General features: G+C 42.3%; 2 protein-coding genes across 4 annotated transcripts in view; both read left to right on the top strand.

The window, feature by feature from the left end:
* The first annotated feature begins 527 nt into the window (after window positions 1–527).
* LOC115131831 (large ribosomal subunit protein eL32) lies at window positions 528–6,997 on the top strand. 2 transcript variants are annotated; one of them, XM_029663853.1, is made up of 4 exons: window positions 528–633; window positions 1,308–1,409; window positions 1,622–1,803; window positions 6,828–6,997. In XM_029663853.1, the coding sequence occupies exons 2-4, from the start codon at window positions 1,314–1,316 to the stop codon at window positions 6,955–6,957; spliced, it is 408 nt and encodes a 135-aa protein (XP_029519713.1). In that variant the 5' UTR covers window positions 528–633; window positions 1,308–1,313; the 3' UTR covers window positions 6,958–6,997. The 2 variants fall into 2 exon arrangements, with proteins under 2 accessions (XP_029519713.1, XP_029519714.1); XM_029663854.2 differs by having other exon boundaries at window positions 548–629.
* A 4,805-nt stretch (window positions 6,998–11,802) lies between these two features.
* LOC115131830 (glutamate receptor-interacting protein 2-like) overlaps window positions 11,803–17,172 on the top strand; it is a 74,531-nt gene continuing 69,161 nt past the window's right edge. For both annotated transcript variants that reach the window (XM_065020576.1, XM_029663852.2), the window contains exons 1-2: window positions 11,803–12,619; window positions 15,608–15,688. In XM_065020576.1, coding sequence (XP_064876648.1) covers window positions 12,577–12,619; window positions 15,608–15,688 — 124 coding nt within the window. In that variant the 5' untranslated portion in view covers window positions 11,803–12,576. The remainder of the gene's footprint in view (window positions 12,620–15,607; window positions 15,689–17,172) is intronic.

Raw genomic sequence — 17,172 nt, 5'->3', positions numbered from 1 at the left:
TTTATTGTATATAATTTTAAATTAGTGAGAGTAGTGTTAGATGGTAGGGTATTTATTTCGTGCATGTTGTTTGTTTTTCAAGTGTAAGGGAGTTGTACTCCAGTCTAGTAGGTGGCGGTAAATGCAACAAATTGGATGCCAACCGCAGTTAAACCTCATAGAAGAAGAATCACGTCAAGCGTCAGCCATCTTCTCCAGCCCATCATTCATTTCCAATGAAAGCTGCGTTTGCCTTGCAGCATTGCAGAGGCAGTTGCATTATTGCGTTCGGTGTGGTACATACGTTGAATTTATCAAATGTATGTGTCAAACTTTTGTTGCATACATATCCAGATGATGATAATGATGCTTACTATTTTGCGCAAAAACACTGTCGGTGTGTTCGAAGCTGTCAATATATCATCAATACGTCCACTCCTATTTATAGAGTTTATCTCGTGATCTCACAAAAAAAACTGTTGCCATGAGCTCACAATGAGTCATTTTGAGGGAGATTTGGTATAAGTAGTGCCAAGACGAGCTACTACTTCCAGTTCTCTCATTTAATACATTACCCATATCACCTTGCGGTCCTTAACGGAAGTCCTTTCCTTTCGGCCGTTGCTGACTCCCTTCTTAAAATTACACAGGCGGGTGAGTTTATCAAAATCTATGTCCATCTACTGGTTTAGTAGACAAAATAAATAATGCTGACATAAATAATCAACGGCGCAAATTCAACATTCAGAAGCCATGAATAGTATAAGACACTGCACATTTTTAAATGCCATGGTTTTGATCGGCTTGCATTCCATGTGGCTAGCTAGCCTTCCTAATATTAGAACTGGCTAGTGACTAGCGATGTCTCTACAGTGTGGCCGAGACGTGTTCGTTCTATAAACCACGCTTTAATTTAGCATGGTTTTTAGGATCACCCTGGATCATATGCCTGTTAACTACTTTGACAATTACCAGACTAACAACGCAGCCAGCCCTCAAACAATGTTGGTTGCTGTAGCTAGAACACACTTGCTACTTCAATGCGATTGACTGTTCCCATTTGTAAAGGTAGAGTCGAGGTGTCTGTTGACTAAAGTTAACCTTCAGCTACCTGTAGTTTGCTATTGCGATAATCTTAATGACATGCACCGTGTTAGCTGGCTTGTTTTCTAATGAGAGTTGTTGGCTTTTAGTTACTAGTCATGTAACTGTGACTAACGTTTCACAACAACTGATTGTGGGTGATTAGATATACAATGGTTGTTTTTTGCCAGTTGTGAAACACTGCCCAAAATTAAGTTAACAAATAACTTTTTACCCCATTACAGGTCACCATGGCAGCCCTCCGACCTCTTACCAAGCCGAAGATCGTCAAGAAGAGGGTTAAGAAGTTCATTCGCCATCAGTCTGACAGATATGTCAAGGTCACGGTAAGAGCATTTGCTACACGCATAACTTTAAAGATGATAGATCTTCCTTTAGGAATGTACAGTTCTGTAATTTGTGGAGCGAGCGAGCGATGCTTTTCAGACATTACACATGCAGAGAGGCAAAGGACATTCATCTCCCTCGAGCAAAGTAGTTGGAAGGAACATTGATTATAACTGCTTTAGTAAGTAACATTTTTCTATGCTCCCTCCAGAAAAGCTGGCGTAAGCCCAGGGGTATTGACAACAGAGTCCGCAGGCGGTTTAAGGGCCAGATGCTGATGCCCAACATCGGTTATGGTAGCAACAAGAAGACTAAGCACATGCTGCCCTCTGGCTTCAGGAAGTTCCTGGTGCACAACATCAAGGAGCTGGAGGTCCTCATGATGAGCAATAAGTACGTTTTGTTGGGTGCACTGTATTCTTCCCCGTGGGTCCATTTGGCTTGTTTACTCAAACAAGTATCATTAGATATGCAATACTATATGCTTTAATACAGTTATCCTGGTGTTCTTTCTAAAGGTACTAAATACAAAATGTGTAGGACAAGTTGTTTAAAGTTTATTTGGGGGGGGTCTTATTTGACCGGAATTTCCAGCATTATCCACTAGGTTTGCTACAGGTAGAACATCCTAGAAAATGTTTTGACACAAGCTGTCTCCAATCAATCTGTAGTTGGGGGGGGGGGGTCGCCTAAGCCATGGGAGGCGTAGCTCTACGAATCTTAATAGCACAAAGCCTATTTGACAGGGAATACTATTTGTAGATATCCAGTGGACTCAGAAGTTGTATCTAAAAAATGCGGACCTGTCAACCTGCACGTATTTTGCGTACCATGCTTGAGTACCCTAGTATGAAAAAACGACCCTAAAAATGCAAAACAAAATAGGCTTCTAGTTGGCACATTGTGGTTTTTGACTCAACCGTATTACGTGGTAGCTGAGGCAGTCAGAGGACTTGGTCGAGGAGGACCACATCTCTAGCTCTCTCCCTGTAGTCGTAGAACTATCAAAGATGGTTGATAAATGAAGAGTTGTCTGGCTGTTGACTATTGGAAAAACGTTGTCAGTACCTGTCTTAAGGGGTTTGCTCTCCCATAGACACCAATGCGATAGCAGCTGGGTCTGGTCTACTTAGTTAATTTACTTTAATTGAACCAGAAAAAACAGCTAGTGGGTTGTCTTGCTTCCTTTTCTGTCTCTGGTACAATTTTCCTCCCTTGAGCTGGATGGCAGCTCCACTTTGTCAGTTGATGCCACTGATGTGAGGAAAAAGGGTAGGGAAAAATCGAGAACGAACTGTTTGCCAAATATATTTGACAAAATTATATGTTTGTCAAGTGAACAATCACTATTTTGTAGTCAACTAAGGCTTCATTACAACGATGGTAGTTTGCTACAGCGTTTAGTCAACTAAGTGAGAACACTTGTCTGCACATGCGTTTGTCTCAACAGTAGTATGCGCGCATACATTGACAAGCAATGAAACGTAGGCCACTGCGTGGATGGAAACAGACTCGATGTCCCGATGATACTGTCCTTCACAGAAAGTTCCCGGTAAACTGTTAAAGATTAGTAAGGCTATGTTAAAAATGTCTTCATCTTTCCTCTTGAAATAGATCTATGCCAACAGTAGGCTTCTAAGTATGTGATAATACTCAGTTTACCAATAACAATCAATGGTAGCCCAGTAGACAAGACTAACCTGATAGATTAGGTTGTGGATGGAGATCTGAAAAAGCTCATAGGTCTAGTTCAGTTGTTTCATATTCAAAATAGCCTACAGTAAGGTAGACCAGGTTTTCCCCAACTACTGGAGCCCGCCAGGTTGGGTAGGGGGTAGGCCAGGAGGGTGTCAAGTCAACTTCCCCCTCAGGAAGTTGGAGCATTTTTTTGCCCTAGCACTACAAAGCTGATTCAAATAACCAAAGCTTGATTATTAGTTGGTTATTTGAATCTGCTGTGCAGTGCTAGGGCAACATTTCTCCAACTTCCTGAGGGGGAAGTTGACTGACACTCTCCGGACCTCCCCCACCCCAACTTTAGGCCTTGATCAGCAACAAATTGTTCGAAAATCCTAGGGGGTGCCCAAATTTGGAAAATTTTAAACTTTTTTCTAGTTAGCTACTGAAGAGCAGCCAATTACCATATACCCATGAACAATCTATAGCCTACCATTGCTCCTGAGGCAGACTTCTGCGAACCTATGTAATAGGCTATAAAAGGTCCATTTGCGTATGATATGAGCAATGTGGGTGTGGCACGCGCACATCGTGGGGTCCACTTCAGGGCTTTACAGTGCAACCATTCTACTTGTGTATGCGGTTAAAGACTTTGCTGTGCGGCCTGGAATTTTCATTTAGGAGCACCAGTGTGCCTAGAAAAATGAAAGATCCGCTATGCACACACATACGGCCACATACGGCCCGTTAGGCTTTTTAATCCGGCCCGCCGAACTTGTCCAAATTATAGTAAAAACCTCCTTTTTTCCCCTTTCCCTGCAATGCCCACGTTTCCCCAATAGATGGCGCACTCAAAACACATTGACCGTTGTTGGAGTGGCGCGTATTTCTCTTTATTTCACTTTAATTTTCACTTCGTTTCACGTCACCATTAAGCCCTTCTGTGAAAATGAGCGGACAAAAGAGAAGGAAAGTGGACAGCGAATGCCGAGTGTTTAATAAGGAGTGGACAACAAAATACTTCTTCACTGAAGTCCGATCAACGGCTGTATGTCTGATATGCCAAGAAGCTGTTGCGGTTTTCAAAGAGTACAATATCAGCCGTCACTTTGCCACGAAGCATGCAAACTATGCTAGCAAGCAGTCAACACAAGAACGGGCGGCTACGTGTGTGAGCAGACGTTTAGCGTCATGAAAATCAACAAAGCCCATCACAGATCCAAGTTAACTGACCAACACCTCAGATCTGTCCTGAGAATTGCCACAACAAAACTAACTCCAGACTTTGATGCACTGGCAAAAAAGGGAGACCAACAACACTGTTCCCACTGAAATGGTGAGTTTTTCTGCTGTGTTATGAAAAAATGCATATGGAAAGTTTGGAAGTGCGTCTTTTAATTAAGAGCAATGCGCATTTACGCACAGCAGCGGTACAGTAGCTTAATTAACACGCCGCACATCGCTCTTAATTAAAATTTTCAGCTGCAGGTAGGATATTTAATACAGCCTATGTCTGTGTGCTTGGCAACGATACACGTGTACTGTTTGCGCGTGAAGGCGAGGGCGTCCGTGGCGAGTTTGTAGAGCGCACGGTCAGGACAATCCATCCATGATTTTGCGGAGTTTAACACAAGTAGATATTATTGAGCTTGAGTATTTCGTTGTGTAATAATATGTTTTGAATGTTGAAAGTGATTCCATTTTTCAATAAATGTTGATTTCTTTAACTTTGCACCTTCGATTGAAACTTATTAAAAACAGACGCAATCTTGATAAATCACATTGCGTATGTTATTTTAATCTATTTACATTTCCTCCTCCCAGTATCTGCGAAATAGTATGTAAATGCCATATCTTGCATATTCCTTGAGACAAATTTATTAACTGATAAGGGCTATTTTTCACATTTGAAAGACAGTTAATAAATTGGGTTGTAGTGTTCTTACTGTGCTATGAGGTTTGCACACACTACATTTAATGATTTAGTATATCCGGCCCAAACACTCCCTCCAAATGCTCCTGGCCCGGCCCCTCTGTCAAATTTTAGAACCCATTGTGGCCCGCGAGTCAAAAAGTTTGCCCACCCCTGGTGTAGAGAATCATTTAACCATCTAAAGTGCTGTTTGGAGCTGGTGTGCAAAAGTAAAAGCCGCAAAAACGAAACTTACTCGCGGGAAGCATAAATATAGCGCACATAGAACTGCTTCTTAGGCTTGCTTTCAATGAGAAAGAAATGTGAGTTTAAGATCTGTCCATGTGAATTTTATCCGGTCGCCCAAAAATAGATATTGCAACTTTAAGGATTCTAGCTTTATAAAATGTTCATTGTGCTCAATTTCTTTCTGTGCGCCTTCATCTTTCAACTTGGGGGCACACATGCTCCATGTAAAATATTGTCAGCAGAGACCTGCATGGGTCAGGGGCGCTGCCTTCGCACTGAAGTGATCTCCCCAGAAAATGTCAAGGTTGGAAGGTCGGAAAATGGGTCAATTAGGGGCAGTTTAAGGGGAGCGTCAATAAATCCAATCATGGAAGTGCGCTGTGTGTTCCCCCAACCGGCAGTCGAACCCTGGTCCAGCAACTGTCAAGCCAACACCTTAACCGTTACGCCTGTCCCCCCACCACGCATTCACACACAACCAGACATTGATTGGAGACGGCTTGACAAATGTCTGAAATAATGCAGAGAAAAACTAAGCTAGCAAGCTTGGTATTTAAAAAAAAAAAAAAAAAAAATGCATATGAAAGAAATAAGAAATTTAAAGACTGTTCTATACTCGAAGGAGAAAAACATACCTACACTTGTTTTACTATTAAATGCAATGCTGCTATTTTAAATTTCGTAAAGCAGCTTGTGTTACTTAACCAGGCAAATGGTAGCTAACTAGATGGCTGGTGGTGACTGGTTAGTTACAGGGAAAGCAAGAGAGTGGCCTGCGAGATGTGTATAATCAGAGCAGAGCTGGTCTGCCTGTGCCCACAATCATCACTTGCTCCTCAACAGCTCATGTAGGCTGTGTGCCAGGTGTGGCGCATCTTTCCCACTGCTCAACAGCTCATGTAGGCTGTGTGGCGCGTCTTTCCCACTGCTCAACAGCTCATGTAGGTTGTGTGCCAGGTGTGGCACATCTTCCCCACTGCTCAACAGCTCATGTAGGTTGTTGTGTGCCAGGTGTGGCGCGTCTTTCCCACTGCTCAACAGCTCATGTAGGTTGTGTGCCAGGTGTGGCGCATCTTTCCCACTGCTCAACAGCTCATGTAGGCTGTGTGCCAGCCAGGTGTGGTGCGTCTTTCCCACAGCTCAACAGCTCATGTAGGCTGTGTGCCAGGTGTTGCGTGTCTTTCCCACTACTCAACAGCTCATGTAGGCTGTGCCAGGTGTGGCGCGTCTTTCCCACTGCTCAACAGCTCATGTAGGTTGTGTGCCAGGTGTGGCGCGTCTTTCCCACTGCTCAACAGCTCATGTAGGCTGTGCCAGGTGTGGCGCGTCTTTCCCACTGCTGAACAGAACTGCGCATCTGTGCTGTTAATATTATTTGTGCTTATCGCTCTCAATCTTTCCAAAAACTCTTGTCTAGTCCATTTAGTAGTCCGATTTTGGCCACAGAGAGCATTTCGTATTGTTTTAGTCAACTGAAATGAAAAATAATTTGTCTATTTGGTCAGTTTTAGTCTGGTTAATTGCCACTGAAAAATAGGCGTTTGACAAATAATTTATTCTGCTCTCACCTTCTCCGTAGGACCCATGCTGCTGAGATCGCCCACAACGTGTCTTCCAAGAACAGAAAGCTGATTGTGGAGAGAGCAGCCCAGCTGGCCATCAAGATCACCAACCCCAATGCCAGACTCCGCAGCGAGGAGAACGAGTGATCCAGCCATTATTTCCCAATAAAACGCATGTTTAAATGTGTATGTTCTCCTGACAAATTATTTTTTCTGGGCTAAGACTTTGCTATAGCTAGACTGTTCAAATTCTCTACCCGTTTCCCCATATTCCTGACACCAATCCTCCCTTTAAAGTGGAGAGTAGACACGTGGGCGCAGGGTTGAGAATTGGTCTGGTTCAGCATGACTGGTCTAGATGGTTCTGAGATATCTTTGAGAACCATTGAAAGTGTCAATTTCCCTAGTGCACCTTTGTGAGAAGACTTCTTTTCAGACCAAATCCTATATATACTCCTACCTGTTAGACAGTCCTATAGAGCAGACTGGGTTGTATCTGGAAGAGAGAAAAAAAGACCATGTTGTTTAGAATATTTCAATACCACAAGCTAGGCTTCTATCTCATTTGTGACAGATTTTCATGTGAATATTCTACAATCAGCGTAAATGCAATATGCTGATTGCGTTTCCATCAAATTGACTTGTTGAGGATGAAAGTCTGCGTGATGCCATAGTGCACATAAAAATTATGCGTTTTCAACTCCGATGGTTTTTGTCAGGAATGTTGCGTTATATAGTGCATGTTTCTTCTCTGATCTTGCCACATGTGCTCTAGCCAACAGCTTGCAGATACGGTGCAGGTATAGCCTGCCTAAGAGATGACATTATGGACAAAACAGTAGCCAAGCATTATTGGAAAGGAGCATTAAGTTCATCACCTTGCACTTTCACCAAACCGATGAAGTTCCTGATATATTTAATCTGTAGCCTAATAAAATGCATGCTTTCCCAAGTCATTGTGGGGGGACCACATGTCAAGTTTGGTACAATGTGACGGTTGTTATATCAGTATTTCCACTGCCATGTCTCCCATAGTTTATCGACATTTGGCAAGTTCATGACAAATTAGCTTTATCAATCAGGCCTGTGCTGACTATTTTTATCCGTCATGTATTTTACGCCTATAAGATTAGATGGAAACCTGGTTACTGGAGACCTGTGATCTGTGTGCAACACAAGGGAAGTTTTAGACCTGTGTGACGTGTCTCGACTGAAACTATGGGATAGCACTGACTACTATTCCCAAGTGCATCAGTGTTTGTTGTGCTAACAGCCTTGTGGCACTTCAGCCGGATGTGCAGTCATCCTTGCCAACACCCTGTAGTGATCCTTAGCCCCATTCTGACAATTTAGGATTTAGTAAAGCAATGGAAACTTGTATGAAAGATGTTTTCAACTTCCTATTGATATGCTCTCAACAGGGATTTATGAGGCTCGAAGTAGTTGAATCCCCTTTGGGATCTTTGAAGATCTTGAAGGAACTTCATAAAAATAATAAAAAGATATGTCTGGATCATTAATCCGACTACTACACGATTATCATGAGTGCAATACGAGTCTGATAACCAGATGCTTTCAAATCAAGATATATCTTGATTTAATTTGCAAATATGTTGTAATTTAACACTACTTAGTTTTGAGGATTATTCAAAAATATTGATGAAACCAAAGCGGTTTGCTTTCTTCCACACATGACTTTCATTTCTTCTCTGCTTATGACAGTTGGGCCTCATAAATTAAAGTAATTTAATGTAGACAACCGCATACAGTGTTTTGTTGGAATTACAGAAATGAACATGTTTAGATGCCCTTTTCAATCATGCACATTCATGCTGCGATTCTGAAATTCTATGTTTTGGCATGAATAAATAGCCAGTGTCTACCGCCAGCCACCTGGGGTGAAAGTTTCCATTGCGTTCTGACAGGCTGTGCCATCTCTGCAGTATTTAGCTCCTATCCATCTGTTCATGTAAAATACTGTCAGTGATGAAAATCACAAACAATATAACATGCATTACATTTACATAACCTTACCTGAAATGAATAACAATGGACAGCATATTCATGTTTTTGTTTGCCTGCCGTTTTAATTTCACATTTTGTGTGTGTGTGTGTGTGTTACGAGAGAAGCAGATACTGATCTTTCGTAGGTTTAGTTTATTTTTTATATTCTCCATCTCATTTGTAGGCTTATTCAGACACACCTGAGGATGTTGGGACTCCTCCAGTTAGGGTTGTGAAGAGACCGCAGGACGGAGCTAGAGGAAACCGTTTGGAGGAAAGCAATCGAAAGGAGAAAGCGAGATTGTTTTTTACTTTCGGTGACTAGAGAGTGAATATGGCAGACAGAGTAATATGTGGAAAGGGACGCATGGGCAACCCAAAGCTCATCACCCTGGCCTTCTCTCAGACCGAGTCCATGAGGAAAGGAGGAGGAAAGAGGAGGATGTTCTCCTTTTCACTCCGTTGTCGCCTCGGGATCATCAGAGGGAGGACCAAAGGTACTGCTTACGCAACAATGTTTATGAATACTTATGATGGCAGAGCCCACATGATTTATTTGTGTTCATTAAAGCCAAATGGACGAGTTGATTGGGTTTTTACACTGCTACTGTATTGTATATACTGTTGCAGGCTCCAGCCTGAGTTGTGTGGGAGCTGAAGTGCCTTATTTCTTAGTTGAGACCGTTTTAAATAAGAAACTATACCTAGAATTTATCTTGCCTATTTTGTTTTGTCAAAATCAATATGATAACTTAGCTTAAACGTGGGAAGAGTCTTTTAATGGAGTCATATTTTACCTTTAGTTTACGTCTGAGCTACCTTGCAGGTGAACATCGTACTATGATTATGAATTATGACTGGGTCATGTTCACCACCTCTGAACCTGTCCTGTAGCCTAAGTCATTTCGTGATCGGTGTGTTGACTCAAGTTTCTGTCATCCCTGCTGCATTCATTTGGTAGATTTATTCGCAACTAGAGCTGATACATTGGCAGTATGATCAGCTGCATGTTCGAAAGTGTGCCCAGCTACCTTTTGGTTGGAGAATAGCTCATAGCTTTTACTGTACTTTCAACGTATGTGAGAGCTTATTCTTTTACTGGTAAGTGAAAATGTCATGTCTTATTTAACATATATTACAATGGTCTTTTAGAACGATCACTAATTGTAAGACAATAGCACTGTTTTATATACATTTAAACAGTCAAATATCTGTTGAATCTAGAATCGATTGCATATTGCTTTCTAGCAGAATGTGTGTAATTTTTGTGTGTAATTGATTCTCTAGTCTAAACGCAACATTTATTCTACTTCACAGTACTACACTGAGTGGGTGTGCTTCTACTACTCTACATAATTGGGTGGTAGGTAGCCTAGTGGTTAGAGCGTTGGACTAGTAACTGAAAGGTTGCAAGATCGAATCCCTGAGCTGACAAGGTACAGATCTGTCGTTCTGCTCCTGAACAAGGAAGTTAAACACACGGTTCCTAGGCTGTCATTCAAAATAAGAATTTGTTCTTAACTGACTTGCCTAGTTAAATAACGGTAAAATAAATAAATAATTACCCTAATTGTGTGGCGTAGTATGTTCTGTTTCCCTGGGTTTTTATAAGACCAACAAACAGCTCTGTGTCTTCTGTTCCTTTTTATTCTGTAAGAAATGAATTTGTATCGCTCTGAAACACCTGAGTAAATGGGCTATTAAGGACAAAACTGGGAGGAAATTGTCTATGCCAAAGAGTATTGGGTCCACTGGAAAGAGACTACTAATTAGGAGACATGCTACATTGGCGAGACATACTTCTACAGTGGAGAGAACGCTTTGTTTGTAGTTGTTTGAGGTGTCTCTGGTCAGGGAAATGCTACATAGACTCAATAAATCTATGCATTGGGATCAAGGATGTATTTGTACTGCACATATAGTTTACTAGCTTTTATTTGTACTTGAGCTCATCTGTGTGGACTTTGAAGCTATTGTGTGGGCTCTAGTGCATATTTGTGTCTGTTTAGAGCTTTAGTGTATCCTTTCATGTCATTTCCCTACTCTCAGACCTGACTGACAGAAGTTCCTTTGGGTGGGATTGTCAGGCCTTATAGGGGGAAAGAATGGAGGGAGGGTGAGTCAGGAAGAGGCGAGCATGTGAGGGTGACAAATGGACAGACAGGTGGGGCTCTCAGTCAGTCAGCGGTCGTTTTAACTCCTCTGTAAATGTGTGTCTGGGTAGAAGACAGGCAGTGGGGGAAAGAGCCCTCTCACCCAGAGAAGGGAACATGAGATGTTCACCACAGATTGAAAGCGAGAAACCATATTGTTGTTTTGATTTATGTCCATTGCAGCCATTGTCTCATAAAGGACAGGATTCTCTGGTCAGAAGTTGAGTTTTGGGTTATCTGTACTTTGACATCTTTTACCTCTACCTTCCTAAAGACAAAATTGACTTTTTACTCCCATACATTTCCGCTGACACCAAAAAGTACTCGTTACATTTAGAATACTCAGGCATGACAGAATTATGGTCAAATTCATGCACCTATGTAGCGCGTTGTCATCCCTACTGCCTCTGATCTTGCGGACTCACAAAGCACACATACTGCGTTTGTGAATTGTCTGAGAAAAAAAAACAATGAACAAAAAAGGAAATTGTGCCATCTGGTTTCTTAATATAAGGACTTTTGATGTACACTATTTACTTTTACTCAAGTATGACAAATTGAGTACTTTTTTCCACCACTGTACTTAAGTACATTTAAAACCAGATACCTTTAGACTTTTACTCAAGTAGTATTTTACTGGGTGATTTTCACTTTTACTTGAGTCATTTTCCATTAAGACATGTTTACTTTGAATCAAGTATGACAATTGAGTACCTTTTCCACCACTGGGGATGCTCTTGTATAAGCAGATAATAATCATTGTGATGAGCCTATGGAATGGGAGGTGGAAAAGCTGCGAGCATTAGTTAGCCAGTGTATGTGTGTGGGTAGGATGACTATGGTGGGCACAGTAAGATGGGCACTGCTTATGTGTCGACTAGTGTGGAAAATGTGTAACTGCTTATGGCTGCTCTTGTATGAGCTCAGTGACAATGGATGTGTGGGTAACGTTAATTGTGTGCTTGACACCACTGAGTGTGCGCGTGTGTGAGAGAAAGTGTGTGTGATGCAGGGGGTGTGACCGTGTCATGTGTGGGGAGAGTGTTTGACTGCTTCATCACACCCCTCTGGCATAGAGAGGGAGGGAGATCGACCTTCTCCGACACACTCACTGAGGCTGTGTGTAATGGTTGCTGTGTGTGTGAGCTGGTATGTGAGCGTGAACGAGGGGTATGATTATTCCTATGGAATAGGAAGAGCAACCATGAATACCTCAAAAGGAACCTCAGAATGGTGGGAAGAAAAGGAGAGATGACTATTCCTTTGATGCTTTGATCATTTGGTTTCCCTGCTTTCGAATTGTTGTGGGAATTACTTATTTTAGCAATATATATATATATATATATTTTTACCAAGTTTAAACAGTTAAAGGACATAGAAATAGACATCTATGGAACAGGATCTTTCATGCAATAAGTGAAGTCAAGATATGCTTCAAGTAGAACAGAGATATGAAGAGAAGAAAATAGTTTTTTGTCCTGCTTGTTAGCGAGTGAGACTGGGTCACAGAGGACACCGTATTCCCAGGGGCACCTAGCTGGGTCTGCTGGCCACTACAACAGCACAGCGACTTTCCTCTCAGGTCGGATGTTTTGACAGGACTGCAGCCATGCTTTGTGGTCTGAGGAGAGAGGCGAAGAACAGCAGCATCGGTAAATCTGCCTGACACTCACTGATTGTGATGATGAATGAATGAATATCACAGCCGTCATAGGCTATCTAGTGTGCACTGTATGTCATATGGTTTGTAGTGCTACACCCTAGTATTGCAATAGTAAGGGGCTTAGGACTATCAATAGCACCTGTAACAGTATTTAGTTCTGAATGTGAAGAGTGAAGTATTTATACCTGTGATTTAATGTCTTCAGCATGGTGGTAACACACATCCCACTGGGCACACTGGTTGAATCAACATTCAATGAAATGACGTTGAACCAACCTGGAATAGATGTTGAATTGGCATCTATGCCCAGTGAGGTAGCTTGTCACATAGCTAGACTTTCTGTCATTAGAGGTTATTTAGTCAGCTGGAAATGTTACACTTTTTCCCTATATTTGTACACATTCATATTAATTGAGATTTGTTGAATGACAGCTTTGTCAAGCACCATTTTACTCGCAGTATATCTATTAATTCGCTATTCAGGCACAGACAGTAGACCAAATGCCACTGAATTAGGGCCAGACAGTACTGAATACAAGGCTGCCGTCTGAAATTGGAGCAGATATGGCAATGCAAACTGGGTCTAGTGAAGCCGTTTATAAATACTCTTTTACCTCTGAAAATAGCACTGATTTCATAGCTATTGTCAGAGGCCCCCACATTTAACCTACATTCTGATTGGTTCTAAAGGGGATAGCATACGGTGCCCTGAATTAGATTCATTTAATTGATACGCCAGAAATTAATAGGGGTGACTATTTTTCTGGCACATTACTTTGCACACCACTCTAAGTAATGTTGTAGGTACTGTCCTGTTTGCAGATCTTAAGTGTATCGTTTTTGCAGTTCCGTACCTGATTCTTTAGCTACCACAGTAGATGAGTATTCCCTCTGCCAAAACAACATGCTCCTACTAGGAGGTTCGTGCCCTGCCGTACCCAGTTATGATGTTGTTCAGTTCAAGGGTGCGTTTTGTTTTGGCTGCTGAATTGATTAAGCCAATTCAAGAAGTAATGTATTTGGCCCATGATTGGCCCGTCAGGATCACTAATGATGTTTTTCTTAACTGGTACAGCTGTATGTATGGTATAGTTGCGTTCAGTCACGTGGGGCGTATGGGGTCTTTGTACCCCAGAGCAAACGTTGCCTTTTGACTACAATGATGGCTGCTTGGACTGTCAGGCCCCTCATGAGGCTTATGGGACCACGCACGCTGCTGCCTGTCACAGTGTGTCTTTGTTGATTCACACTGTGTGTGTGTGTGTGTATGTGTGTGCGTGGCCGCCGTGCACTTATGCCCTAAGGTTGTTGAACAGGATATTTGTGCAAGGAAGTGTACATTATCGTTGTATGCATATTCCTGCAAGCCCTTGCGTTTTCTTTTTGTAAACTCTCATTATGTTTCATTTTTATATTATGTCTGCATATTTTCCACAGTTAAGACGTGGCTTATCAACCTCCATAATTCTATGATATGGAGACATTCCTTCTCCTCGTCTCTTTACTTCAAATGCACTGATCTGAAAATGTAGGAAAGGTGAACGACCAGTACCAGCTAACTGTTTTCACCTGTTCTTTTACATCTGTGCAAATTAAAGAAAGGTGACTAAGCTATTTTAGGCTATTGAGATACACTCCATGTTATTTTGTCTTTGGGCCAATTAGTCCTGTGCCTGACAAGAATGAAAATTGAGAATTTTTCCCTTTTTGACCAAAGGCTGGCCCTATTTGAATATTGATGATGTGAATTTAGTTAAGGGTCATGTGATATTATGCACGAGGGATGATTAGTTGCGATACAAAAGTGGATGAATGGTTAATTGAGTGTAGACAACATAGAACAGAAATATCACCTACACACGCTATCATGACAATCCTGCCTAAAGCTGATGAACAGGACATCACTAGGCTAAATTTGCATTTTGTTTTTCATTACCAAGAGTGTTACATGTAACATTGTACAGTGTAGCTCAGCAAGGGAGTGGAAAGGCTGAGCTGCGTTCAATCAATAGTAAGAATAGTGCTTATGTCAGAATATTTGGAGCATACGGTGTATGAAGTCGACCTGTCAGTGCAGCAGCTGAAATAGATGGACCTCTCATAGGCCCTAGCTTTCCGCAAATGTTTTTTTAAACAACTTTGGCTTAGCTTTTCCTTAAGTGTGTAATATGATGTTTAAGTCATTTGGTTGAAAAGTTTGTCCTCGGTGGACAGAAATGCTGACATGCCCATGCTGTATCCAGATTCAAATTGCAGAGCAGGGCAGGGTCACTGCAAATCTGGGGCCGGTGCTGTGTCAGAAATGGCTCCCACTGTAAAAAAGAGGATCCCAGAGGAACAGAGAACATTTCCTGGTTTCCTCTGTAGCAGCTGTTGTCGTTGACTGAAAATGTTTGTATTCTTCACATGCCTGAACAGTCCTTTAACCACATCGTGTTCCCTCAAGAGCATTTCCCAGCTCTAATGTATACTGTATGCATCATCTTGGTGCAGACATCATGTTTCACCGCGGGTAGAAGATGCCTGTGGACACATCGCACAATCAGCTCCTCCAAGTCTAAATCTTAACCATTAGGGTGAACAAGGCAACATTATCTTTAGATAAGCGTCTATTGGGACAAGTTCATACTACTCGCACTAAAACTAGCTTTCTTGATCTCTTTACCCCTCCCACTGTTACCATGGAAACAGCAGGAAGACCTTCCGGGTCTCTGAGATTGACCCGCCAGTGTTCTTTGAGTTAGTAGGCCTGTTAGAGAAGTTCCTTCCTGTTGTGCCTCTTTCTAATGTTCACACTCCCTCTAATAGGGATCAAAGGGTTAAACAAGGCCCAGGCAGCTGTCAGTGTGTGGACAGGGGATGTGATGGTGTCAGATTCCCCTCTCCTCTAAGGAACAGCATGCACACATTCCTCACATACTGTAGTAATTTTCCAAACTTCCAGATGATTCACCAAATGTCCCTTTCATTATTCCAGATGATGGACCATACTCTAAGGGCAGCAAGGACTCTGGAGGGACCGACCATGCCCTTACCTTCAGGAGACGCAGTATTAAAGGTACAGTGTGATTACACCTTACTGTAACTTTCAGTCGTTCTACATTCTACAGTATCTTCTGTGGTACCATGTCCAATATCTTCAGCCTTTCTCCATGATGGAAAGCTATCCACAAGAGTCATGCTTTTCACTGGGATTGTTTGATTGCACATGTTCCATCACGTCTGCGCTACATTGGCTGATAGATGTGGTACTGTAGTGCTTAGATAAGATTGAGAAAATGCCTATGTAGCCTGTCGCTGGAGACTAAAGGAATCCTTTCCCTTCGTGGATTTCATTTAACAGCACAATGTGTCTGCAGCCAGACAGAATGGAACCAAGCACATACACTATATATACAAAAGTATGTTGACCCCCTTCAAATTAGTGGATTCAAGCCATTTTAGCCACACCCATTGCTAACAGGTGTATAAAATCGAGCACACAGCCATGCATTCTCCACACACAAACATTGGCTGTGGAAAGGCCTTACTGAAGAGCTCAGTGACTTTCAACGTGGCACCGTCATAGGATGCCACCTTTGCAACAAGTCAGTTTGTCAAATTTCTCCCCTGCTAAAGCTGCCCCGTTCAACTATAAGTGCTGTTATCATGAAGTGGAAACATCTATGAGCAACAACGGCTCAGCCGCGAAGTGGTAGGACACACAAGCTCACAGAATGGGACCACTGAGTGCTGAGGCGCGTACCGTGGTAAATTGTCTGTCCTCGGTTGGAACACTCACTACCGAGTTCCAATCTGCCTCTGGAAACAACATCAACACTAGAACTGTTCATCGGGAGCTTCATGAAATGGGTTTCCGTGGTCGAGCAGCCGCACACAAGCCTTAGATCTCCATCTCCATCTCCAAGCCTTAGATCTCCATCTCCAATGCCAAGTGTCAGCTGGAGTGGTGAAAGCTTGCCTCCATTGGACTCAGTGGAGCAGTGGAAACGTATTCTCTGGAGTGATGAATAACGCTTCACCATCTGAGAATGCTACCTGTCACAATGCATAGTGCCAACTTTAAAGTTTGGTGGAGGAGGAGTAATGGTCTGGGGCTGTTTTTCATGGTTCGGGCTAGGCACCTTAGTTACAGATAAGGGAAATCTTAACGATACATCATACAATTACATTTTAGACAATTCTGTGCTTCCAACTCTGTGGCAACAGTTTGGGGAAGGCCCTTTCCTGTTTCAGCATGAAAATCCCCTGTGCACAAAGTGTGGTCCATACAGAAATTGTATGTTGAGATCAGTGTGGGAAAACTTGACTGGCCTGCACAGAGCCCTGACCTCAACCCCATCGAACACCTTTGGGATGAATTGGAACGCCGACTGTGAGCCAGGCCTAATCGCCAAACATTAGTGCCTAACTTCACTAATGCTCTTGTGGCTGAATGGAAGCAAGTCCCCGCAGCAATGTTCCAACATCTAGTGGAAAGCCTTCCCAGAAGAGGCTGGCAAAGGGGAACAACTCTATATTAATGTCCATGCTTTTGGAATG

This window comes from Oncorhynchus nerka, linkage group LG7 (assembly GCF_034236695.1).
Source record: "Oncorhynchus nerka isolate Pitt River linkage group LG7, Oner_Uvic_2.0, whole genome shotgun sequence".
Lineage (NCBI taxonomy): Eukaryota > Metazoa > Chordata > Actinopteri > Salmoniformes > Salmonidae > Oncorhynchus > Oncorhynchus nerka.
Note: the sequence above shows the minus strand (reverse complement) of the source record. Positions and strands in the feature narration are given on the sequence as shown.